The 27,129-nt window shown below is 42.5% G+C and overlaps 1 protein-coding gene across 1 annotated transcript in view; it reads right to left on the reverse strand.

The window, feature by feature from the left end:
- Positions 1-132: 132 nt before the first annotated feature.
- C8A (complement C8 alpha chain) overlaps positions 133-27,129 on the reverse strand; it is a 61,418-nt gene continuing 34,421 nt past the window's right edge. Inside the window, exons 8-11 of the mRNA XM_037827106.1 lie at positions 13,120-13,251; positions 9,094-9,251; positions 4,685-4,907; positions 133-763 (exon numbers count right to left, since the gene is read on the reverse strand). Coding sequence (XP_037683034.1) covers positions 612-763; positions 4,685-4,907; positions 9,094-9,251; positions 13,120-13,251 — 665 coding nt within the window. The 3' untranslated portion in view covers positions 133-611. The remainder of the gene's footprint in view (positions 764-4,684; positions 4,908-9,093; positions 9,252-13,119; positions 13,252-27,129) is intronic.

A 27,129-nucleotide genomic window follows, 5' to 3' on the forward strand; every position in this document is an offset into this window, starting at 1 on the left:
TGAAGAAGAAGAATAGTGTGCCATGAGAAAATAATTGGGAGAAATGTGATATTTGAGGTCAGAACTAAAGCAAACAGTAAAGATTAATAGAAGGAATAGAAGAAAATGTTGCGCCCAAGTGAACAAAAATTGAAGGAACTCAAATAAATCTTTATTTTTTTCTCATTATTTCAATGTGTCTGTCTTATCCTATCAAGTAATGACATTTCTATGAATGAACAAATATTGTTATAAAAGAACTAAGATAATTGTCATCATACATTTTTTTAGTGATTGATTATTTCAAGAGCCTTGGCCTTCTAACAGCCTATAAGTTTCTCTAAGACAAGTATTGAGTTTTCTCCTCAGGTGTTTTGGATGCTCCAAAGTGCCAAGAATAGGACTCAGATCCTAATTAATACTCAACGAGCAGCTGCTGAATGAATGATTGCGTTTTATGGGTGGTGAAACAGTGGGTTATAGATGGCACAGCCTGGTCCCAGGCCTGGGAACTGGCAGGACAAAGAGAAATGTTGATTTGCATTTTCTCTCAGCAGAAATAGATGTTTATCCAGTAGCCAGTGTAGGTGGTGACATCCTCTGCATCTGTCTCAGCCTGTTCCCAGAAGCCCTCAGCAAGCCCGAGTCTGCACTTTGTGTCCTGGACACGAGGCGCCTCCATTTTGGGGTGCAGGGTTGTTGCACTCTCTCCTCCTTTCCCGGGTGCCAGCTCTGCATGCAGACCAGGGGCTCCAGCAGCTCCAGTGACCAGCTGCCTTGACTCCTGCAGAGATAATTTCCCAGGGGAGAGGAGGTTAGCATATAAGGAGCGGCTTGGACTGTAAGGAGGGAGGGCCATCCCATTGCCCTAGAGTGCATCTGCAATCCCTTCTCGGGGGACTGACTTGGTGTAGCCAACCGAGACCTCTGTGCTTGCCACCTCACACTTAATTTGAAACTCGGAATGGAGTGAGAAGAGGCCACTGGGAGCCCATCTCATGAAATTGCAGTCTACGGTTGCATGGAAGATAGATAGTAGAGCAAGGCGGGAGGCCGGCTCCTCTGGCATGGAGCTACTGGAGGGTGTGAAAAGCAGGGAGCACAGCCCAACTGGGGATTCATTAAAAAGGTCTGCCAGACACATCTATGGAGACGATTGCTGGGCAATTTTATGAGGGTTTGCAAAGTGAACCTCCTCAGATTCTGATAACAGAGCCACGGTGGACGATCTCTGCACAGAGCATGTGCGGACCGTGGATTGCCTTTGGAAATCCACCTCATTTAATCCCGAGCCTTGCGCTAATGGCTCCTACTGCCTCTGTGCCTTTGGGAAAGCCCATCTGCTCTCTGAGCCTGAGTTTTCTCCTCTGTAAAATGAGAAAGATGGGCTAATCCAGAGGTTTTTTTTTTCATAGTTATTTATTTCACCACTTTTTTTTTTTTTAATCCCAAATGGGATCTCATATGGACCCCAATGTCTAAGTCAGATGAAAGTAGAGCTAGTCTGTTTGAAGCTGGGGTATCTATCAGACTCACATTCCTCCCCTGGGGCAGCCCATAAGACTGCAAGGCTCCTCAGATCACAGTGTGAATACCATTGGATTAGATTATCTCCAAGTCCCTTCCAGCTCTGTAATTATACTTCATGATGGGGTAGCAACAGCATGGTTCTCTGCCTTTATTCCTCCTACCTCTGTGATTCTGGTCCCCACAGGCAAAGGTTTGCTGGGAAAATCCCTAAGGACCACCCTTAGTGAGTCTCCGTAGTAGCTGACTGACTCTGCAGCCTTGATTTCCTTGCCAACCTGACAGGCATAGGGCTGAAAGTTCAGTGTGAGAGCCATAAGGCCACCAGATTTTCACACCCTGCCCAGAGCAAGGTGAATGGAACACAGTGAGCACCTGCAGCTGACTGACTATAGTCTTAGCAGGAAGAACACAGCTGCAAGAAGGAGGGTCCTGCCCCTGCCCCCGGCCCTCACCCCCGAGCATTGGCATCATGTCCCACCTTCTCCAATGCCCACTATGTGTACATATGACTCAGCATGTCCTCCACTGAGCCCAGGATTGGACTACTGAAGAGGTATTTCTAGGTTGCCCACATTCCCTCTTCTCTCTATGTGTCACTGTTTCTGAGGGTCCTTGGAGTGCTATCATTATAATATCCAGGCATCGCTCACATCTGTCACTTTATGCTGGGATAAGCTGATAACCACTCCTCAAAATGATAGTCACTGCAATTGTCTCAGATCCTCCATTTTCATTCCCCAATTTTTCCTGACTCTTGTCTCCACTAGGATGTAAATCATAGAGTGTAACAGTTAAGAGTTTGGGTACTCTGTTAATCTCACATGTTTTAGTCACTATAAGTGTTTGTACTATAAGGAAAGCAGGAACATCTCATTTGTCTTTATACAAAAACCTTTTGCAGCCCCATTTTTGTAGTTGGGATTTAAATATTTGAGGGGAGAGTTTAAGGGTAGAGAACCAATATGGACTGCTTTAGAAACAGCCAGATCTGCATTCCAAACTGTGAGCCCCTCCCTAACTGTAATGGGGGGTATATTGTGTTTGGGCTTTTGTTTTTTATTAAGTGTAAAATAAAATAATGAATCATGCTAAAAAAAAAAAAGAGTTTGGGTACTGGTATCAGAATGCCTGGGTTCAAATATTGGCTGTGCCACTCCCCACCTAGATGACCTTGAGCAAGTTATCTAGTCTTCCTGCCTCAGTTTCCTCATCTGAAAAATGGGGATAATGATATTTATTATAAGGGAGTAAATAAGCTCATACTCAGGAAGTGTTGAGACAGTGTCTGGCACAGAATAAGGGTCAGTTATTATTTTTGTTCAGAGTCCTTTGGTCTCTTTGGCAATATATTGCCTGGCTGGTGGGGCAAATGGGGGTGAAATCCAGCCCACAATCTTCCTGAAAAGTCAGAAAAGCCCCAGGCCTTGGCCCTGGGCTGAATCAGCCTAGAGTGGCTTCTCCCCCCACCCTCCAATTCACCCACTATAAGTCAATGCCTGTTTTTTTCAGTTCACAAGAAGAGACCACATGCCAGGCTTGGCCTTGGTAGTTGACCTCCTTGGTTTTTATTCTCTGTATCCCCCTTCATAAGGACACTGGCTTGACTCACCTTCTTGGCTCACCCCGCTAAGAATTCTTCCTATAGGATACTAGGAATCTTGTTGGGAGCCAGTTTCTACTCCTTGCAGCCAAGAAGTGGGGATTTATACAAGGAGCCAACTCAAGGCAGCTCCCCTGTTAATGGAGCATCTTCAACACAACTTTATGAGAAAGGCATTTTTTACAGGGCATGCTCATGATGAAAATCAGCAGAATCGTGATTCCAAGTCCCAATCCAAAGATAATAAGTAAGCTTCAAGCTCCCAATTGTTCATCATGTTGCTCTCCCTTTGTTTAGTCTACAGACTCCAAGACTCTGGGGTGGAAGGAATCCAGTTCATTCACTGGATGAATGAATTTCTTCTACAACTTACAGACGAGTGATTGTCCAGCTCCTTCCTTCACCCTACCTTCCCCACCCCGTAATGTGTGCCTTGGTAAGCCTGAGTCCCTTTTCTCTCCACTAGTCCTACAACTTAATCTCAGTAGCCATTCGAAACAAATTTATCCCTGCTCACATGGTACTTCATGTGGGACTTTTGCCTCCTGAGTCCTCTCTTTTCCATGCTCAAAATTCCCAATGCTTCTAGCTCTTCCTCTTAGGACACAGGTGTGAGTTTCCCAGCTTCCCTTGGTTGCCTGCTTCAGACTGCCAATACCTGATGAAATGTGGCACCACGGACAAAGCTTAAATAGTCCTGATATGTCAGAGAAGAAAGTCCTTTACTTCTGTTAATCTAGTCCTTTCACCCTATTGACTCTCACTGAGTGAACAGCGGTGATTAACACCGAGTGACTAATGCGTGGTCTGCCGTCTACACTTGGCTGCCAAGCCACTCAGTTCCCACCCATCTACCCTGTGCTTCAATAGTTGGTTTCATGGACCCAAGTATAGCACCTTACAGACTTCTTTCTTTTTTCCCTTTCCATTTTCTTCATTGTGACAGTGAATTGAGATTGATTCATGTGTTGATCCGGAAGCCCGTATGTTTTGCTATCATTCCATGTCACATATAAAGAGTTTTGTACACCCAGATAATTGGAAGCATAGGGATTGGGAGCATGCATTGAGATTCTTAGAACTCAAAGGAAACTCTGAGCTGAGCCCAAGAGAGAAAAGGTGATCAGCTTGAGTCTCACAGTAAATTAATGAAATAGCTGGGATTCATGTCCAGATACCCTGACTCCATCTTCAAAGAATAGATTCCTAACCCTTGTTTGATAACTTTCTTCCCTGATGCAGCTATATGCATTTGAACCTTACTTGTCCTAACCTCACCTTTACTCATTATCCCTTACACCACAGTGACTCCTACATATCCCTCCAGAAAGGAGTCCTATTGGCCATGTACACTTTGGTGAGAAACCTCTGAGAGAAGAGAAACCTCATCTGAGAGAAGATTTTGGTGACAGAGAGAAAGCACAAAGACTGTTAAAAGTGTGGAGTCAATGGTTGGTTCCCAGGGCAATGGGAGAGAGAGCACAGAAAGGAGAGGCTGGGAACACCGTCCTTTCTGCAGCTTTCCCCTTTGAGTTGAGCCAGTCTTGAACCTGAGTGAACATGCATGGGCCTTACCTTCTTGCACCATTTTCTCACAGGCAGGGCCCTGGCGACCCAGGGGGCACTGGCATCTGCAGCTGGTGCCCTCAAGGATGGGCTCCCCTTTGTTGAAGCAGGGCCCACAGCGGCAGGCATTGAACTCCAGCAGGTACTGGTCCAAGGCCTTGCGTAGGTTCTGGCGTTTGGCCTCCAGGGGACCCATATTCGTGTGCCGCAGCAGCTCATGGATGGGCTGCACCTGTGGGCACAAAAAGAACACAGGGCTCTCCCTGGCCTCTGGCCTCCTTCCCAGATCCCAGGACCTGGCTGCAGAGCTTTTTGAAGGCCTGTTTCATGCCAGGCACAATACAGGTCACCCAACTTTATTAAACTGTATTGGATCCTTGTAGCAACTCTGTGAAGCAGGAGCTAAACCTCCCAGTTTACAGAGGAAGAAATGGAAGTTCAGAAAGCTCAAGCAACTAGCTTAGTATCACACAATTATTAAGTGCAAGAGCCACTCTGAACACGAACCTATTCAATTCTAAAAGCTGTACTCTCTGCAATCCCAGAGTAGGAAGAGAGTTTAGAAGCCACCTGTGCCAACTCATCCTCCAGCAGGAAGCAGGAAGAGTATAAAGCATTTATGTGCGTGTGTGTGTCTAAGATTTTCAACCCTCAATGGAGGAATGAATAAGGTCCTTCACAGATAGTTTAATTGCCCTTCTGCACTTACCCTAATGGTGTAGGTATTGTGGTTGGATATAGGGGGCTGTCATTTCTGTTTCAGGCAACCCATTCCGGGCATGACTGCAGTCCAGGGATTCTCAACCTTTGCACCATTTATATTTTTAGCCTGGATAATTCTTTGTTTGGTGTGGGGGGTTGTCCTGTGCATTGTAGGATGTTGAGCAGAACCCCTGGCCTCTATCTACTAGATGCCAGTAGAAACCCTCTAGTTGTGACAACCAAAAATGTCTGCGGACATTGTCAAATGTTCCCAGGAGGGCAAAATCACCCCTAGTTGAGAAGTAGTGGCCGGAAAACCAGGTTTTGAATCCCAGCTCTACTATTTCCAAGCTGTGTGATCTTTGGCATATTCATTATACACTGAGCCTCCCTTCCCTCATCTGTAAAGTGACAACAGTCATCCCATCCTCCAGGTTTATTAAAGGAGAAGATATAGGAGAAAATGCTTAGCACAGTGCCTGTCACATAGTAAAAGCTAAATAAATGCTGGTGTGACCAAGGATTCTTAACTGTCCTTTTCTAAACCTGAGCTTCCTTATTTATAAAATGGGAACAGTACCTGTTTCTTAAAGTTCTTATGAGGATCAAAAGAAGTAATGAATGTGAGATACCATTGTAAAAAGTAAGAGTTATGTAAAATAAAGTACCAATTTTATTAGCTAGATGTGATGATAGTAAAAAAAAAAATTTAAAGCCTATGTTTTTAAAATTGCATTTATAAGCAGTTCTCTTCAGCACACTTACCATGCTATATATTTTAATACACAATCATAAAATGAAAGATCTTCTCCAGGTCTCTCATTTTACAGAAGTGGAACCTGAGGCCCAGAGAGGGGGAATGATTTGCCAAAGTCACAGAGCAAGTCACACTGGGGAAACCTCATTTTTCTGGAAAGATAAATCAACCGAGGGCACCTGCAGTAGCCCTGAAAGGGTTCCTGGAAATGTGTACAGAAGACCTGAGGCAAACAGTCCTTGGACTGTGGTCAGGGGCTGCGACTGAGGTCACCAGGCAGGTCATGCCAGGACTGGCCAGGTCCCCAGCCAGGGAGAGAGGATCACTTACTGGAAGTTTAGGGAATTTAGTCCCCACTGCCAGGAATTCAGTGCAGAATGGACTGCCCCATGGCCCTGGGTAAAGGTGACTCTTACTTCAAGGAAAATCCCGGACTGTTGGTCAATTTCCCTCTGACATTCCAGTGGGGTGCAGCACTAGTCCCCTGTCTCTCACTTCTCCCTCCCAGAGCCCTCAGGAGAAAAAAGGGAGCCTTCCCTGGGGAGGGCTGGTGGGAACTTAGGGGAGGGGAAAGAGGTGGAAACATGGAATCATAAAATGTTAGAGCTTGAAAAGATATTGGCAATCATCTTGTCCTCATTTTACAAGTGAGGAAGCCAATTGAGAGAAGACAAGTGATGTGATATAATAATATAACACAATACAACACATAATACAACACACTATAACACAATGAAACATCACATAACACATGGCACAGCACATAACATCACGTAACATAACAGAAATATATAACAGCAGAGCATAATGTAACACATAGCAACACATAACATGACATGACGTAACAGAACATCATGACATAAGGTGGTATGACTCATTCAGCTCATCAAAGTACCTGCCATATATAAGGCATTGCTAAGCTCTGGGGATATGCAAGTGAATAAGGTACTGTTCGCACTCTGAGCATCAGCCCCCTACCCACTGCATCCCCATACCCTCCCCCCCAAAATAACCTTGACTTGTTTCCTAGTCTGTAATCTCTCTCTCCTTCCATTCATCCTTCATGTTCCTGAGAACATTCTTTTTTTTTAAAGCACAGCTTCCCTGCTCTAAAATGCACCAGTGGCTTAATGCATGGAGTCCACGTTGCTCAGGGAACGACACAGGATTGTGAAGGGACCGTGTTTATTAGAATCAGTCACACAGGAACCATGTGGGGCTCTGCCATTTACTGGCCGTGAGATCTTGGGTAGGTTACTTAACTTCTAAGGAACCTGTTTTCTCAAAGTGTTTTACTAAGTACCTACTCTTCTCTCCCCACCCTTGTAATGTAAAGTTTTATTATCTCCCTGGTATAGAACAGGAAACTGAGGATCAGTCAGCAAAGTCACTAGCCCAAATTCAAGAAGGTGACTGAGCCATGAGCCGAACTATGTCTTTGTCACCCCAAAGCCCTGGGTTCTTCTCCTGAAAGGCACCCTTTGGTCTTCTCCCAATCATGCATCTCAGACTGCCCCATGAAGTTTCGTTCAAGACGAAAACACAAAGTTCACTTCTTGCCTGTGAATGTGTGTCTGTTACTCCTGATACCAATTTTACAGTTTTTGTCCAAATCACTAATAGCTTGATGATAGCAATTTTCAGACCCTGTGTGAACTAGAGGTGTGTGAAAATTGTCCCTTACTTATTGGAGAAGAAATGAAATCAGGGTTAATCCATCGACCTCTTTCTTCATAGAAAGCAAGGTATTATAATAATGACTTTCAGGCTTAACTGTTGGTATATGTTTTAAGAGGAGGAATGTATCCAAGTTGGGATTATGTATGGAGGAAAAAAAATGGGCAAGGGTGGGGAGAAAATGGGCAAGAAAGCAATGATATTTTGTTTAAAAGCTCAAAACAGAACTTATTATTTTTTAATGGACTATTCTGAATATTGACAGAAGTAGTTTGACAACTGGCAGAACAGTCCATTTCCTTTATAGTTTGAATACAGTTTTTCCTCCTTTTATGAGGTTAGTGCTTTAAGGCAGGATTTCTCAACCTCAACACCACTGACTTTGGGGACCAGATAATTCTTTGTTTGGGGGGCTATCTGCAGGATACTCGGCAGCATCTCTGGCCTCTACTCACTAGAAACCTCTCAGTTGGGACAATCAAAAATGTCTCTAGACATTGAAAAATATCCCCTGGGGGGCCAAATCACTTCCAGTGATTGAGTACTACTGCTCCAAGGAAGGTGCTAGGATAGAAGGAAATGAGAACAGGATTTGAAGCCCAAAGTTCTGAAATCTAGGCACCTTCACATCATGTATGAGCTTTGTGACCTTAAACAATGCACTTGAACTCTTAGAGCCTCCTAATCTTTTCAATGGGGAGAATAATGCCTGTGCCAAGATTTACTGTGATGAGGAGATAAGATAGTTTAGGGCAGGGGTGGCCTGGGGTTAAATTCAACCCACAGCTTGTTTTCTGTGGCCTTTGAGCAAAGAATGATGTTTTTTTTTTCAGTTTTAAAGGATTTTAAAAATAATAGTAATAAAATAAGGTGAACATGTGACAGAGGCTGCATGTGGCCTACAAAGCCTAAAATATTTACTATTCTGGCCCTTCACAGAAAACTTTTGCTGACTCCTGATTTAGCAGAGGATATTTTTGAAGTGTTTTATATACAAGTGCAAACTTACTTGTTTAATGTGACCTAAACCTGAAGAAATTCTAGACAACCAGTATAAAACTAGACACCGGCCAGACACTAAATTTCCAATCCCAGCTCCCCTGTGGCTGGGCCAAAAGCCATGCACTCCCCAGAGCCACGCATGGGGAAGGCCACCAGTTTGGTGTCCCATTACACTTAATCTTGCTCTTTGATGGGCTCATAATAAGAAATATGAAATGACCTGGTCTGCTTCACTTTCATTCCTTGTGGACGTAGTTTCTTCAACTGCGAAAAGACTTACCTCAAAATCGATAACAACAGGATTATACTTTAATGATCTCCCCCAGGAACGGTACGTAACGATGCTACTGTTTTGGGTCAAGACACCAACTGGGCCAGAATTGCCACCTTTCACCCGAGAAATGATGTCTTCCACAGCCATGGAATTCTCCTTGCCATCTGCCAATAAGAGTATATCTGTGCATTAGCTCATTTCTCCAAAACCAAAGGACTAGTTGGCAAACTTCAGCCATGTGCTCTCCTTAGAGCTGCCTCCCTCCCATTCTTCTACCTTGCTAGTACAAGGCAGAAGAGAAGGAACAAGACTTAGAAATAGTCTCATCCTCAGTGATAGAGCAGACAGTGTGAGGAGAGCAGAGCCCAGTAGATGGAGCATGGCATCTAGAGAGGATGGCATCTGGAGAGATGGTCATTCATTCATTCACATGCCAAATGGTGCTATAAAATATTACAGATGCTCTGACAGTTATCTTTCTATATAAGTCTGTTAAATCCAATTCATTTATCAGATTGTTTAGGTTTTCATTTTCCTTATTGGTCTTCTGTCTGGTTGGTCTATCTACAGGACAGAGTGATGTGTTGAAGTCTCCCACAATTATTGTGGAAACATCCATTGCTTCCTTTAGTTTTGCCAGTGTTTGTCTCATGTATTTTGTGGCACCTTGATTGGGTGCATAAACATTTATGATTGTTATTTCTTCTTGTTGAATTGCCCCTTTTATTAGTATGTAGTGGCCTTCTTTGTCTCTCATAACATCCTTGCATTTAAAGTCTATTTTATCTGAGATAAATATTGCTACACCTGCTTTCTTTTGGCTGTAGCTTGCATGAAATATTTTTTTTCCATCCTTTCACTTTCAATTTCTTTGTGTCCCTGTGTCTAAGATGAGTCTCTTGTATGCAACATATTGATGGCTCATTTTTTTTATCCATTCTGCCAATCTATATCTTTTAATTGGGGAGTTTAATCCATTTACATTCAATGTTATTACTGTCAAGGCATTTCTTGAATCAGCCATCCTATCCTTTGGTTTATGTGGTTTATGTTTGTCAGATATATTTTTTCCTCTCTCTCTTAATGTCCTTTAACGTACCCATACTGAATCTCTTTAGTACTGAACTTTTCTCCGTACCGCTCTCTACTTTCTTTGTTTCTCTGTCAGTAGGGCTTCCTTTAGTATCTCAAGTATGGCAAAATTATTAGCAAAATCTCTCAACATTTGTCTGTGAAAAATTTAAGCTCTCCCTCAAATTTGAAGGAGAGCTTTGCTGGATAAAGAATTCTTGGTTGGCAATTTTTCTCTCTCAGAATTTTTTTTTTTATTAAATTCAGTTTTATTGAAATACATTCACACACCATACAATCATCCATGGTATACAATCCACTGTCCACAGTATGATAACATAGTTATGCGTTCATCACCACAATCTATCTCTGAACATTTTCCTTACATCAGAAAGAATCAGAACAAGAATAAAAAATAAAAGTGAGAAAAGAACACCCAAATCATCCCCCCATCCCACCCCATTTGTCCTTTAGTTTTTATCCCCATTTTTCTACTCATCCATACACTAGATAAAGGGGGTGTGATCCGCAAGGTCTTCACAATCACACTGTCACCCCTTGTAATCTACATTATTATATAATTGTCTTCAGGAATCCAGACTGCTGGGTTGGAGTTTGGTAGTTTCAGGTATTTACTTCTAGCTATTCCAATACATTAAAACCTAAGAGGTGTTATCTATATAGTGCATAAGAATGTCCACCAGAGTGACCTCTCGACTCCATTTGAAATCTCTCAGCCACTGAAACTATTTCGTCTCATTTTGCATCCCCCTTTTGGTCAAGAAGATACTCTCAGTCCCACGATGCTGGGTCCACATTCATCCTGGGAGTCATATTCTGCATTGCCAGGGAGATTTACACCCCTGGGAGTCGGGTCCCATGTAGGGGGGAGGGCAGCGAGTTCACCTGTCGAGATGGCTCAGTTAGTCTCTCAGAATTTTAAATATGTCATGCCACTGCCTTCTCGCCTCCATGGTAGCTGCTGAGTAGTCACCACTTAGTCTTATGCTGTTTCCTTTGTAAGTGGTGAATTGCTTTTCTCTTGCTGCTTTCAGAACTTGCTCTTTGACAATCTGATCAGAATATGTCTCAAAGTGGGTTTATTTGGATTTATTCTATTTGGAGTTTGCTGGGCATTTATGATTTGTGTATTTATGGTGTTTAGAAGATTTGGGAAGTTTTCCCCAACAATTTCTTTGAATACTCTTCCTAGATCTTTACCCTTCTCTTCCCCTTCTGGAACACCAATGAGTCTTATAGTTGGATGTTTTGTTTTATCTATCATATCCCTGAGGTCCATTTTGATTTTTTCAATTTTTTTCCCTATTCTTTCTTTTGTTCTTTCATTTTCCGTTCTGTCATCCTCAAGGTCACTGATCCACTGTTCAGCTTCCTCAGGTCTTGTACTATGAGTATGCAGAATCTTTTTAATTTGGTTGACAGTTTCTTTTATTTCCATAATGTCTTCTATTTTTTTTATTTACTCTTGCAATTTCTTCTTTATGCTCTTCTAGGGTCTTCTTCATGTCCTTTTTATATCCTGTGCCATGCTCTCATTGTTTGTCTTTAGTTCTTTGATTAATTGCTCCAAGTACTGCATCTCCTCTGATCTTTTGATTTGGGTGTTTGGGTTTGGGTTATCCATATCGTCTGGTGTTTTCATATGCTTTAAAATTTTCATTGTTTTTGACCTCTTGGCATTTGCTTAACTTGATAGGGTTCTTTTAGGATATGTAAACTGATTCAAACACTTATCTCTAATTTGTCAGATCTACAGCTTCATGGAGTACACTTTAACTAACCAGCTGGTGACGTCCATGAGCCACCTATTCCCTTCAAGCTAGTTCTCCTCCACTTTGTCTTTGTGGTGAGTAGGGGTGTGAGTCTTGTGGGGTCCAATTGGTGCACCAAGTTTGCGTGTGTAGTTGGTGCTGCCCGCCCTGAATGTGGGGCATGTGTCTGAGCAGTTAGGGAGGGAGGGCAGCTTTAATAATGAAATCTCCCAGTTGTTCCTGGAGATTTAAAGCTGTTGCAATAGTCTAATCCTTCAGTTCAGTTTGTCTCTGCCACTGACCCACAAGTCCTTGGTATTGGCTTATGGTCCCTGGGACTTGCGAGTGGGTCCCTCTTCCAAGCCATGCCCTCTGAGAGCCTCTGCTGAGGGAAGACTGTGCTATGTATGACAGGTATCTTTATGGGGTTCAGTGAGGGTGCAGAGAAAGAAGCAGTCAGATCTACAGTAGAGGTGGGCTGGTAAGGAAGAAAGGTAGGTTGTCTAGAAAGGTAAGCAGGTGTTTGCCAGGTAAATGGAGAAAAGATGAAAGGATATCAAAGACTTAATTTGACTTAAGATCCTGAGCCATGAATAACCTAATGCAATACCTGTTTAAAATCTCTCTTTTCCTCTGCACTATAAACTCTTTTTTCATCCCTGCATCCTCTGTGTCTCTCACCTGAAAAAACGCTCAACAAATGTTTGATGAATGAATGAATGAACACCTCATGTTGGCTTGTTCAGGAAATGCCACAAATTATTCTTGCACAATTCTTTCAAAAAAATTCTTTGAACTTTGAATTTTGAGTGTCACATTCTTTTTTCTCAGTGGACCTGTTTCCTCCCAATGGACAGTAACCTGACAGGCCTTCATTCTAACAGCCCACTTTCCAGATTCTTTCTATGCAACTCTTTTCATCCCAATTCTTACCTGGATCTTTGTCTAGTAGTTCTTGAAACCTAGGAGGCTACCCCTTATGAAGTTAAGTATTTTGAAGATGATTTCAGCATATGGTAGATTAAAAATAGAGCCATTATGGGTTGTTGGTTGTGGATATTTACCATCTAAGCAGTATAGCTATTAACTGAAATGAAATTAAGTGGAGAAAATTAGCTTGTACATCCTGATTGTGTATCCAAGGGAGAGTCTGGCTTCAAATTTGGGGGGTCCATTGCTAGAGACTTGCCTCTTTTGCCAGATCCAAATTTTCTACATCTTTCCCCTGATATACTTCCACCAATTTCAAATTCATTCTTAAAATCATATCCAAGGCCGAGGGAGCCTCCAAAGCATCTCTTGACATCGTGGCTGTTAACACCTGCAGCAGATAAACAGAAAAAAACAAAAGGCCAATATGCTAAGACATTTGATAGGGCAAAACAAGCTCACAGTAGTAAGACTGCCCCAACTTTGGAATATAACAGATCTGGGACCCAATCCCAGGGCTATACCCCAATTTCAGTTTATTCTGTACAGTTCCAACCCAAATACTTTTTGAAATGAGAGGAAGATCTGTTGTACATATTAGATGTTCAAAAATGCTAGTTCCCTTTCCCCTTGCTCATTCTCCACTGAGCTTCCTTGAAGTGGTGATTCCATCTCTTCCATCCTCATATGCCCCTGTGCCTAGCACAGGGCCTGGCTCACTATGGTTCCATTTACACTGTGTGATTTTGCACACATTGACCCTCAGGACAAATGCCCTCCCTCCTTCTTTCCACCATCTCCCCAAAGCTGACTCATTATTCATGCTCCCATGCAAATGTCATTTCCTCCATGAAGCATTTTTTTGGATCAGAATAATTCCCTCTTTGCTTTTTTTGTGCCTGAATGATCATATTGGGCACAATTCCTTTGGCCTAGGCCCTCGTTGCATGCCACAGAGGCTAGAGTCCTATTAGAACATGGGTGGATCAAAATGGGGGGCTCTTTCTGCCCTTCAGACCCTGCGAGGAACTTAGTCTCACATTAGCTATCTCTGTGTTCATCCACATCTGAGGACCTCCCAAGGAAACTGCATTTTGCAAATGAAAATAATGCTCAAAGCAGTACAGTCATGTTTCTCTGATCACACAGCCCATGAATAGACAAAGCTGGGTTTCCAACCTGAGGACACCCTGGCAAGATGAAGCTGGAAAAGTAGACTGGAGCAAGATATTGATGATGCTACCTATTTCAACACTACCTGGTGACTAAGGAGGTCCTTTAGAAGGTTGTAAACTGGGATATGATAATCTATTTGTATTTTGGAACATCATCAATTTTACTACAATTACAAATCAATTATTATTAGTCACTGTTATTTTGCCAGCTACAAAGGAGACATAATTTAAGCCAATAATTTGATTGAGCTAAGCATTGAATTCAATTTTTTCAAGGGGGTATCAAGCATCAAATTTTGCCCATTAAACTGAAAACTCTGAGGTCCAGGACTTTTGTACTCTTCCCCACTCTCTCATGAGCATAGCCCCACAGTAGGACTTCAGTAAGTATTTTCAGAATAAATGATTGATGAATTAAAAAATGAGTGCATAAATGAATACTATGAGATCTTTGGTAAGGGCTTCTGATCAAAGGAATCTTAAAAGTCAGGAATCCTGAATTCAAATCCTAGTCATTGACTAGGTATGAGTTCAGATGAGTCCCATGACCCCATAGAGCTTCAGTTTCTCTGTCTAAAGAAAGAAGCGCTTGGACTTGTTTATTGCCAAGGCCTATTTGGGTCATCGTTCTCTGTGACTCTGTGAATATCAGTTTCTGAATAAAATCTGAGCTGAAATTACTTGGGGGAGTGATGCTGCCAGTAACAGCACTCAGCACCAAGCAGAGGGCTTCTTCTGTTTTTTTCCATTCAAGCACTTTTAATTTTTTAATGCATTACTAATTGAAGAAGATTTAGCATATCTAATTGTTTTGATTAAAAAATGCTTCAACAGTGATAAACAAAAGTGGATGAAAGGAATTCATGGGCAGAAGCTGGAGTGATTACTTAGGTGAGTAGTGGAGTGCTGCCAAATTAAAAGGACAGGACTGGGTGATTAATGGAAGCTGAAGGATACCTGTGGAGTGATTATGTTCATGAAGAGTCTGCCAACAGCCTGCAAGATGCTGCTGGGAGAAGAGAATTCCAGCTTGATTTGAGCAGCATGACTTAACTGTAAAGAACTGCCTTCTGAGGACCCTGAAGTAGGGTACCAGCTAGCAATGGGAGGTCTGTGACTTACAGATAATCATAGAACTTAAGAGCTACAAGTGCTCTTAGACACCTAATCCACATTTCTCATCTATGGTTGAAACGCCAAGGTTCATTAAGGTTAATGACCTTGCCTAAGGCCATTCAGCTAAAAATAGTGGAGCTGAGATTCAAACTCAAGCCTGTCTTGTTCAGAAGCCTGAGGTATTTCATGAAATCCAGTTTTTACATCAGACTCAATAATTCTGCTTTCGGAGAGAAAAATTTAGTAAGCACCTACTATGTACCATCCCAGCACATAGTGTGCTGGGCAATGTAGATGCCATAGGAATAAGACTAATAGAAATATGATGCAAATCTGAATATGTGAGGTCCAGCCCTTAAGAAGTGATCAGGTTTGGGGAAATATATGAAATGAAGATTAATTTTTACTGTGAGAGTTGCTTGCTTCGGTTTACAATGCCTAGAAGAAGAGTATCTCAACAGAAGTGGTGGGAGATGCTAAAATCAGAGGTGCAGAGAACCAGTGCAAAGTCAAGATCAGGAAGCTGGGGTGGGTGTGGGGATAGGAAATTCAAACCTGATGCTCAAATTTGGTTGTTGATACTGGTATTAGAGGCCAGGACACAGAAGCAGAGAGATGAAAGCAAAGGGTAGAGGAGGACAGAAGGAGCAGGAGAAGTCTGGAGCAATTGTGCAGAACATGCCCAGATGGGTGTGTGACATGGATGGACAGACTGTATGTGTAGAATCAGGCAATGCTCTACCATGTCTTAACACCCCATCCCATCAGGCTGGACTCCTTAGATGTCAACTTTGGACCAGATCAAAATGGAGTTTGAGTTGGGTTTTTGAACCTGGTAAACTCTGGACTTGAAGAATCCTAAACCTGGCTGCCCATCAAAATCATCTGGAGTTTCATGTATTTTGATTACAAAAAACAGGTTCCCAGTGCTTTCAGTTCTGCTTCAGTATTTCTGAGAAAGCATAATACATCATATTTTAACCATGAATCCCAGATGATTTCTGTGCAGCGCATTCTGGGACCAGATGTTGAATACCACAGTCCCACTGAGAACCTCTGATGGCCTCCCATAGGGCACTGGCTGCTGCCCTGTCTCAGTCAATGCCTTTGTCAGTGCCTTGGATGTGGACTTAGCCAGGCTCATCATATCTCCCTGGAATAAGAAACTGATATAAGTCATGTATATCTCACATAAATAGTTGGGATGCAAAAAGCCTTCAGAAGTCTGGATGGATACACAGGCTAAGTATAGCAAATAAGTGATAACATCCTACCTGGAGACCAAATGCCAAGTACAATAGCACAGTGAGGAAAGGGCACAGCTTAGCAGGAGAACAAGAGAAAAAGGCCTTATGGTTTTAGACAACTGCCAGTTGAATAGGGCAATAAAGCCAGGTGACGAGCCAGTGAAAATTATAATTGCTAAAAGAAGGAAGGGATAATCTCACTTTCCTCTATATAGGTTAAAGAAGCCCAGAGTGAAGTTCTGGGAGCCACAGTTTAAAAAAGAAATAAGAAAATAGGTATGATCAGGGAAGAGTAAGCACTAGGGTGAAGAAATTCAAAGCCACATCCTTTGAGAAATGTTTGAGGGTTGGGGGATGTTTACCTGAAGAAAAGAAGAAATATCTCTTTTAGGAGAGACCATTAGAACTGAATTCAATTCTGGAGAGTTATTTTGAAGAGGAGGAATTAGGCTTGTCTGTGTGGTTGCAATTGCTAGGACCAAAGGGTAGAAGCTACAGGAAGACAGGTTTAGACTTGACATAAGATAGGTCTTTATGGTGGTTAGACACTAAGGAGAAATGAGTTGTCTCATAAGGTAGTGGGACCAAGCAGATGCTGGATGTTTTCCTGTCAAGGGTACAGTAGAAAACTTTGAAGACTTGACCAGTGGTCATTTAAGCTCTTCTCTGATGCCAAGATTGCAAAGCCTTAAGAATACATCAGAACACTTTAAGAACATTTCAAACAACTTTGATAAGTATATAATGATTTCTTACTATGTGCTAGGCATCTGGAAAATGAAGAGAACTAATGTGCAGTGCTTGCCTTCAATGAGCTTACAGTCAAGAGTAGGCAAATGAGTGAGCAAACAGACAATCTTTGTCCTACGTGGTGAGGATACTGATAGAGGGCACTAAGGTCAGAGAAGGCTTCTTTGGGGTCAGGAAAGGGATACTAGAGCTGAGTCTGAAAAGGTGAGTAGGGATTACCCAGACAAAGCAAAGAGGGCATTGAGAAAGAAGGGAGGCCTTGTGTCTCCAGCAGCAAGATTCTGCTTAAAAAGGCCAAATGACCTACCTAGACTTGAAAATGGAAAACAGGGAGATGCAAATCAGTCAAGACTCCCAAGTTATAACTGGGTCCTGTGGGTTCCTTTCCACTTTAGTCTGATCCCGAGAAGTGCTGTTTTTCTGCCCACTGGGCAGGCCAGGAGCCCAGAGGCCATGTATCTGGCCACCGTGTCTACTGCTTGTTTCCCACCTGGCCTTGGCTGTGGTGCAGGTGTGCAAGTTGTCCTCACGCTTCTGTGGAGATGTTATATAAATGTGGCTCTAAGACAGAACCAGGCAGCTTCACTCTCGAGGTGCCAGAATGCAGCAAGTCTCTGTCATCCCTCAGATTAAAAGCATCAGGTGGAAAACAGCAGGTGTAATGCATTATTTATCTCTTTGCAGCAAACAAATGCCATTCAGGTTGCTGTGATCTATCACTATGTTGCTTGCTTTGCTACATTGATTGCCCTCAAAGACAGACTCAGAAGGGAAAAGAAGAACAATATATTCTTTTTCCTGCCATCACATTGGAAAAGACAATTGGCTAGTCTGTGGCTTGACTTGCTGGGAGGTGTTGGATAACTTGCCTGTCCCCATTGGGTTTCTGTTTATCCATTAAAAATCATGCTTCTTCCAAGCCACATGAGAATGGCACGAGTACCTCTGTGCTTTTGCATGCTCCGGTCCTTCTGACTAGATGTTCCCTTTAGACTCTTTCATTGAGTTTCTCCTACTAGGTTCCAGAAAGCCTTCCCTCCATCCCCAATTACTGGATATCTGTGTTCCAATGGTATCCCTATGCTTCCCCCCAGCATCAGTAGACCCTGGTAACTGTCAATTTCTTGGTCTGTTCTTCCTATTAGAGTGCAAGTTTCTAAGTCATCTCTGGGTTTACAAGTCTCAGCACAGAGTCTGGCATATAACAAGCGCCCACAGGAATGCTCATGGACTGGCTCATTCCAGTCAATCCAGACAATAACTCTAAAATGTGTGGAGGCACAAGTCTTCTAGGTGAAGATGCAAATCACAGTTTTATCATAACATCTCATGATTGGTTAAGAGTTGATATTTTATAAAGCACTTCCATCTCCACCATGTTACTGAAGGCTCACAACAATCCTTATGAGGCAAGGAGTATTTACCCAATTTACGGGCTCTCTGGGGTAAGAAAAAGCAGTAATTGTGACCATTAGGAGTGTGAGCTCTGGAGTAAGAGTTTGACCATTCACTAGTAGTTTGATTTGAGTAAGTTACTTAACCTCTTTGTGCTTCATTTTCCCCATCTGTAAAATGGGGATGATAGCAGTTTCTACATGTGAGTTCCTAAAAACAGTGTTTGGCACAAATAAGTGTTCAGCAAATGTTAGCTAATATTGTTAGGTAACTTGTCCAAAGTCTCACGAACAACCTGCCCAAGAACCAGGGTTTGGACCAAGGCATGCTGTACCCAAGTTCAGTGCATGCCCCATTTCATCACACTAGTGTTACTACTCCACAGAGAAACGCTTATCACGTGGCATGAGTAGCAATGGTGGTTCCCAAAGGAGCCTTACCAGGCCCCTCATTACCTGACCCCCTCATTCCACAAAGGAGCCCAGAGAAAGGAAGCTACCCTCCCAGTGGGCAGTGTTGGGACTGCAGTCTCTGGTGCCCCGCCTGCATGGTCAGGAATTTTCTCCAGGTGCTCTGGCCCTCTTAGATGACTTTGGCCATGATGAAAGGCAATCGAGCTGAAAGCCAGGCTCTGAAATGTAGATTGACTGAGCTGGAATTCCACCCCTGCCCACTTACTCTCTGGGTAAGTTGTTTAACCTCCCTGTGACTTGGTTTTCTCATCTATAAAATGGGAACTATAAAAGGATCACTTCATAGGGTAATTGTGACAGTTAAATGAGTGAATCCATGCCATGGAAGTTGCTTAGGACAGTATCTGGCTCAGAGCCAGCAGAAATGATCAAGGATTACTATCATTACTATGTGGCAGGTGATGCAGCAGCCTCAACAGAGACTGGGCTCTTGGCTCCTGGTTCTGAATCTGGAAAATTAGAGAATGAGAGCAGCTGAGGGATTTGTGAGAACATATATTAATTGACATTTCTGGTGTATAAGCTTGTAGGCTGTGAGTAAAGAAGATAAAGAGATCAACCCACGTTTGATAAGTACCTACTATGTACAAGGTGGAGATTCTCCACGTGTTACCTCATTTAATATCCACACATCACTCCACAACAAGTTTTAATTATTCCCATTTTGGAGATGAGTAAATCAAAGCTTAGATAGTTTGTCACCTGCCCAAAGTTAAACAATAAATAAATAACAGAGCTGGGATTGAATCAAGATCTGTGTCCAAAGTCCATGTTCTCCATGTCACATTATATTGCCTAAGGGGGAGAGAGCTAAAGGTGGCTCAGGGAGTAATTTTTAAACCATCCCAGGCTTTTCTTCTTTAAAGCTGAGGCTATTTTCAATGATATTAGAGGTGGAAATTCAAAATCAGAACAGAGTCATGAGGATGGTGTTGAGAGTGTGTAAGTTCTATGTGTATGCAGATGACTTAAGGGGAGTGGGGACAGAACCAACACACCAGGAGTCTGTCAGTCAATCAATACTACCCATCACCACAAAGCCTGGTTGTCATAGTAACTGGGGATAAAGCCCAGAGCTTATTAGAATCCAGTGCCTGTCTGTTTGGGTTGACGGGTTGGTAGCGGACACAGCAAAAGACCTTCTGGGCCAGTCCAGACTGATTACTTGTCAATAAAGGACCCTTCACAATCAGGCTCCTGCCCACCTCTCTCTCTTCATTGTCCAGTCCTGCTCAAACCCTTTGGGAGTCCATCCCTGACTCTGCAGAATATGAGGAAAGCTTTGGAGGATGTCCAGCTTTTACAGGCTTGGATTCTGAACCACCCTGGCTAGAAAGAAACTGAGCTCCTACTGTGGGTCAACCTCAGCCTATGGGCAGGACTCTGGGGACACACCATTAACAAGATGCATGCTAGAAACAGGCCATTGCAATAATGTGATGCACAGAAGCAAATCTGAGGTACACGGCAGCACCTCAGACAGGCTCCTAACTCAGGAATGGGGAGACGGAAAGGCTGCCTGGAAGAGTCCTATCTAAGTGGAGACCCAAGGCTGAGTAAGTGTTAGCCAGGTGACAAAGAGAGAGAAGGGGGGAGGGGAGCAGAATTCCAGGTAGGAAGAAGAGCAAGTGCAAAGCCCCAAGGAGAAAATGAGTACGGTAAGTCCAGGTACCTGCAAGTAGCTCAGTATAGCCCAGCGCAGCACCTGAGTAGGGAACGTGAGCCATGAGGCTGGAGTTTTGAGCAAGGCCAGAGCATGCTCACTTTAATGCTTCAGTGGCAGCACCCTCCTGTTCTCCCTGCTCGTCTTGCACAGCTCCTGTAGCTCGACATTCCTTTCTGTGGCTTTTAGGACACCAAAACTGGCTCCTTTTCCTGGTTACTGATATCATGGCTCTTCCATGGACAATCCTGGCATAACCCAGCTACAGGATTGTTCTCATTACTCACTGGCCTCAGGGGCAAGACCTTCACAAGCAAGGACTGGCCTGTGGGTGAAACTAGACACTCACCGCCTACTACTCACCCTCACCCATCTGTTGCTTCAGCCATTCCCATGAAACTCCCTCTACTTGGGAAGCCCCAGCTCCCTTCTCCACCAGGCAAGCCTCTACTATTCATTTTGGAAATGCAGCTTAGGATTCCCTGGAGCCTAGAAAGTGGGAAGGACAGAAAAGGTGGGTTTCTCCCTCCTTTTTGCTTCTTCTGTATTTACTTCTGTTCAAGAATTTATCACATATTATTCTTAGCTCCCAACTCACTGTTAGCTTATTCAGGGAAGGGACCTGTGTGTTTCATCCCTGCGTCCCCAGAATATCGTGTGTGCTCGGTGAGTATTTGATGGAGGAGTGGTGGACGGATGGGTGGGTGGATGGAGAATGAATTGAGGGTAGGGTTTTCCTTCGAGATTTGGGGTTTCCTGCCTCCTACTTTGGGTAACAAGGTAAAATGATCTCAGAACCTTCCAAAAAGGAGTTGTAAGCAAACAAACTGTAATATATAAATGTGATGGAAAGTATGAGAGAATTGAGCGTTCATGATTTGAGCTACAGTAAATAAGTCCACACAACCCTCATTACTCCCCATACATGGCTTAATCATCTGGCGTCCTTTGTCTCATCCTAGTAAAGGAATAGTAAATACAAAGGGGCCATCATTCCTCCAACCCCCTGTCTCTGAGACATCACTAATTGATCACAGCACTTTCTGTCTGAGCCCATATTTAGTATCACAGTCCTCAATTCAGCAGTCCAGGGAGCATTTGCTAGTAAACCTACTTGCCATCCCTGGCCCTGATGCTTCTTCAGACCTACAGGTCTCTGAAGGTCACCTCTTTGAGTGTCATCAGTGCCAACACACCATGCTTGTTCCTGGCTCTGTAACAGTACTTAAACTTCAGAACAGATAATTACAAGCTGGTCAATCTAACCTTTAACAATTCTCCCAGTTACAATTTCCAATCAATGGGTAAAACTGACCTAACTACTATTTTTCAGGAATGAGTATGGAGACTAATACTCCCTTAATTATTTTGAAAACATCATTTAGCTAATTTCAAACCTGGCTTCAAACCTGGTTCTGCCTCAAACCAGCTGTGTCACCTTGGACATGTCATTTCAGCTCACAGTGCCTTGATTTCCTCATCTGGGATTCCTATCTGGGAATAGCAATAAAAGAAGTTCCCAATCAAGAAGTTCCCAAGAGGCTTCAATGAAATGATATGCATTTATGGGCCCAGCTTGCTGCCTGCCACAGTATTAGAATTCGGCAAATGCTTACTCTTTCATTTCCGTTTGGATAAATCATTGAAACTGTCTTATTACATGAGACTCCCCACATCTATCTTGGCAGTTTTTACTTAGACCTGCCTCTATCTTTCCCACTTGCATACAAGCTCATTGAGGGCAGGAACTGTGCTAGGCACAGTAGAACACGCAGAGGATCCAGAGGTCATTCAACATTCATTCCTTCTACAGTATTTTTTGAACACCTGCTATGTGCCAAGTTGTGCTGGTTTGTACATATTATGTCCCCCAGAAAAAGCCATATTCTTTAATGCAATCTTGTGGGGGGCAGATGTATTAGTGTGGACTGGGTTGGAACCCAGTGGTTCAGTGTCCATGGAGATGTGACCCACCCAATTGTAGATGATAACTCTGATGGGATAATTTCCATGGAAGCATGGCCCTGTCCATTCAGTGTGGGCCTTGTTTAGTTTACTGGACACCTATATAAGCTCAGACGGAAGGAGCTCACAATGAGCTGGAGCTGAGACAGACATTTTGAAGATGGCCTTTGGAAGCTGATGCAGACATTTTGGAGAGTGCCATTTTGAAACGCAGCCTAGGAGCAAGCAGACGCCAGCCACGTGCCTGCCCAGCTAACAGAGGTTTTCTGGATGCCAGTAGCCTTTCTCCAGTGAAGGTACCCTTTGTTGATGGACACTTTATGTCCTTAAGACTGTAACTGTGTAATCAAATAAACCCCCTTTTATAAAAGCCAATCCATTTCTGGTGTTTTGCATTCTGGCAGCATTAGCAAACTAGAACACAAGCACTGTGGATACACTAATGAACAAGGTAGACCTGGTCATGCATTCCTGGTATTTACAATCTACAGGAGGAGAACTTACATCTCTGACTCTACCGCTTACCAGCCAGGTGAGCTTGGGCAAGTTCCGGAGCCTCATTGAGCCTCTTTTCTCTCATTTATAAAATGGTGATGATAGTTCTTTCTTCCTAAGGTTTTTAGATAGAATTAAATTAATGAGCATATAGCTCGAAGCATAGTGCTTAATCAGTGATGACTATACTAATGGTAATAATGATAATATTATTATTCTTTGTGTATCCCTAGGGTGGTAGGGCAGCAAATAGAATGGGCTCAATGTATGAAAGTTAAATTAAGTGGAAACAATCATTAGAAAATCCCCATTTTACAGACACAAAATTTGTTTCACTTCAACCCCTCCCTATGAGCTTCATCCATGTTAAGTCATTGCAACTGGAGACGGGAAGGGAGGAGAGAAAGAGTGGGAAGACAAAGCCCTCTGGTTCTTATTGGACATAGGGTCTCATGAGAATAAACTGGAAAACTATGCAGTACCATACCAGCACACATGGAGGAGGGAGTGAGGGCAGGGGGAAGTCAGGAGCCTTGGATTCTAGTTCCAGCCCTGGCTCCATGTCACTGAACACCTTTTGGTGCAATCCTTTCTCCTGCTTGGTCCTCCAGTCCCTCATATTTAACATTTAAGCCCTGAGCAGGCAAGTTGATGTTTTCTCAGACCTGCAGCAAGGCCTGAACAGGTCTGAACAAGTCCAAGTTCTCACTTCTTTGCTTTAATTTTGCTTGATAAGATGTCCAACTAGTGGGTCATTGAGGCTTGCAACAGAAGAGGAAATCTCCCCACTGAGCTGAGTAGCCAGGAAAGGCCAAATGGCAGCTGTGATTGGAAGCATACATGTGTTTCTCCCAGCTCCATTTAGTATCAGCAAAGAATTGCCATCTCAACAAACCCTTCTCTAAGAACTCCCAGGGGAAAGAGACCTTTATTCTCCTCTGCATCCATCTAAAAAAAAAAATGCCTCCTTAATGGCTATTGATGATTTTTCCTTTATGTAAAATGACTAAATATATGTCTATAGTCAGTGGGGCACACTGGGAAACGGCAGTGTTTTTCACTTTTTTGTCCAGCCCCAAAAGTAAGACATATATTTCACATCATGATCCAGCACATATACATATACAGTTAAAATAAGTTTCAATAGTTAACTATACTTTGTGTGATACACTGTCATATTTTCTATTCCTATTGTATTGTATTTCCGTTTGTTAAATGCTGGTCATGACCTACTAAACTTCGTATACAATCTATTAATGTGCAAACCCACAGTTTGAAACCTGGAGTTTGAAAACCTCTAGGTTGAGATATCTCTAAGACATTATAACATGTTGATTAAGATTATAGCTTCCATTAGTTTGATCCCTGCCTCTACCAATTAATAGCTATGTGACCTTGGTCTTGGGCAACTTACTTAACATCTCTGATCCTTAGTCCTTCATTTGTAAATTGGTGATTATAGTATTTAACGTCACAGGTTTCAATGAGGATTAAATGAAGTAGCACATTTAAAGCACTTAACCACAATGTCTGCCTCATAAGAAATGCTTAGTAAATGTCAGCTGTCTTACCACCACTGCTATACTTTAAGCCTCTGGTATACATTATTTAAAATGAATGATAGAATGTGTGGAAAAGGAATGAATACTTGGAAAATAAACAAAGTCTACATCTGAAGAACTTGGTTCAATACCAAGTTATATCAAGCCATTTACTTAAGCTCTTTGGACCTCGGTTTTTCCTTTACAAAATTGGGGAAAATGATACACAACTCCTCGTAAAGCTATTAGATCAAGTTGAATATCAGATGTGAATATGGTATGCTTTATAAATATAAGGAGCTATTATATATAAATATATTTTATTAAAACCAAATATATTGGTTGATTCCAAGAACAGGGAATAAAAAAATAAATTTCTAGTTCACTTTGTGCAGTGACTGATTCAGCTGTCCACAGAGTAAACCATCCCTGACCACAATCAGAAACCCCATCTCCTCCTACGAACCCCCAATGAGAGAGATCAGGTATTAGTCATGTTGGTATCTAGACAGTGCTCGCCATGTTATAGGAGCTTAACAAATGTTTGTTGAAAGATAAATTAAAGGAATGAATGAAAAAAAGGAAGCCAGGGAGGAGGGAGGAAGAGTGGACTCAACTGTAATTAACACCAACTTTAGTGAGGTTTTTAATTCTATCCCAGTGGCTTTTTCCACATTCTGTGTTAGATGGTAGATCAGCTGGTCTGAGGGCTCTTCCTGAAGGGTGATGATTAATAATGGGCTGGATATTCTGATCGCTAGCTGGAAAGGTCTTTCCAGGGGTCACTGTTTATCCGGCATCCATCAGGGCCAGGGATGATGGAAACACAGCCACTGATTCGGTCAGAGTTGTTAACACTTTGAAAGATAGTGATGAGAACTCACAGTGACCTTGATAAATGGTAGGAGTGTTTTCTCCAAAACTGGCTGAAGCTCTGGAGACAGAAATAAATGACCTTGATCAAAAACATGGGCAGGTATGGGAGGAAGCATGATTGCTGAGGCCACAAGTCCACGACAAAAGTGCTGGCTACTGCAGGCTGGACACAATGATAATGATTTCCCTTCCATTCGAACAATGGTTCAGAGCTGACCAATTGCAGAGCTCTGCCGAGATAGGTATTTTATTACCCCAACTTTACAGATGACAGAACAGTTAAGGTTACAGTGTTAATAACTGGAAAGTTGGGAGTAATAAACATGTAACAAAAACAACAACATAGTTCAGCAATAATAGGTAACTTTTTTTGAACTCTTCCACTATGTCAGATACTGGGACACATGCTTACATAGATTGTTTCATTTCATAGTCACAGAAACCCATGAGGTAGGTACCTCATTGTCCCCAGTTAGAAGAAAAAGAAACTGATCCTCTCAGAAGTTAACTAATTTGCTGGAGGGTCACAGAGATGGTGAGTGGTGGAGACAGGATTTGAATTCCAGTATTCTCAGCACCTCGTTCTGCATGTGATATTTATTGAATGCTTACTGGAGTCTGGACACTGCACGAGATGCTTTCTGTGGGTAAGTCCACTCCTCACAACCACCCTTTGAGATAAACATTACTAATACCTCTAGCTTACAGGTGAGGAAATTGAGATTTACAATGATTAATTTTTTCATGAACACCTCTCTGCCATACTAATAACTTGCATTAAAAGGAAGAAACATCTAATTAAACACCTACCATGTGACATGTACTTTGAATATGGGTTATTCTCAAATAAACAAATCCCTGCTGTCATTCCAATTTGGTTCTTGAAGAAGCTGAGATTCAGAGAAATTAAGTACTGTGATCAAGGTCATGCAGCTACTAAATGGTAGAACCAAGATCCCCACCCAAATGTGTCTGATTCCAAAGTTTGAGCTCCTTCCTACCACATCACTAGTATATTCCTTCATTTCACAGACCGTGATCAAATCTCTTTGCTACCTACTGACCCCACCTAAAATTTAACAATAATAGCAGCTACTGGGTGGACAATGTTTTATCTCATTGCTTTTATAAATATAACCTTGGTTAATTCTCACAGTAGCCTTTTGAAGTAGACATTATTATCCACACATTAGTTATAAGAAAACCAGGACTTAGAAATGTGAAGTACTAGCTTTTAAATGGCAGAGCCTAGATGAAAACTGCTGGATATCTCACTCAGGACAAGAATTCTTTCCACTATCATACTGCCTGCTAGCTTTTATGAGGCCACAGAATGCTACTGGCTTCTTTCACAAGCAAAGCATCCACAAAAGTCATTTTCTGTTTGCAGAACCCTTTCAATATGGATAAATCAGAGAATCATGACCTTTTAGATCTTGAGGTCTGTTAGTTTAACTCTCTAGTACATACTGCGTCCACTGCAGCATCCTTGATAAGGGTACCCTATCAGACTTCCTTAGATTTTTAACTGGTAGGAAGCATTCTACTTCATGTTGCATTTTGAGGTACTAAG

Source organism: Choloepus didactylus, chromosome 2, assembly GCF_015220235.1.
Source record: "Choloepus didactylus isolate mChoDid1 chromosome 2, mChoDid1.pri, whole genome shotgun sequence".
NCBI lineage: Eukaryota > Metazoa > Chordata > Mammalia > Pilosa > Megalonychidae > Choloepus > Choloepus didactylus.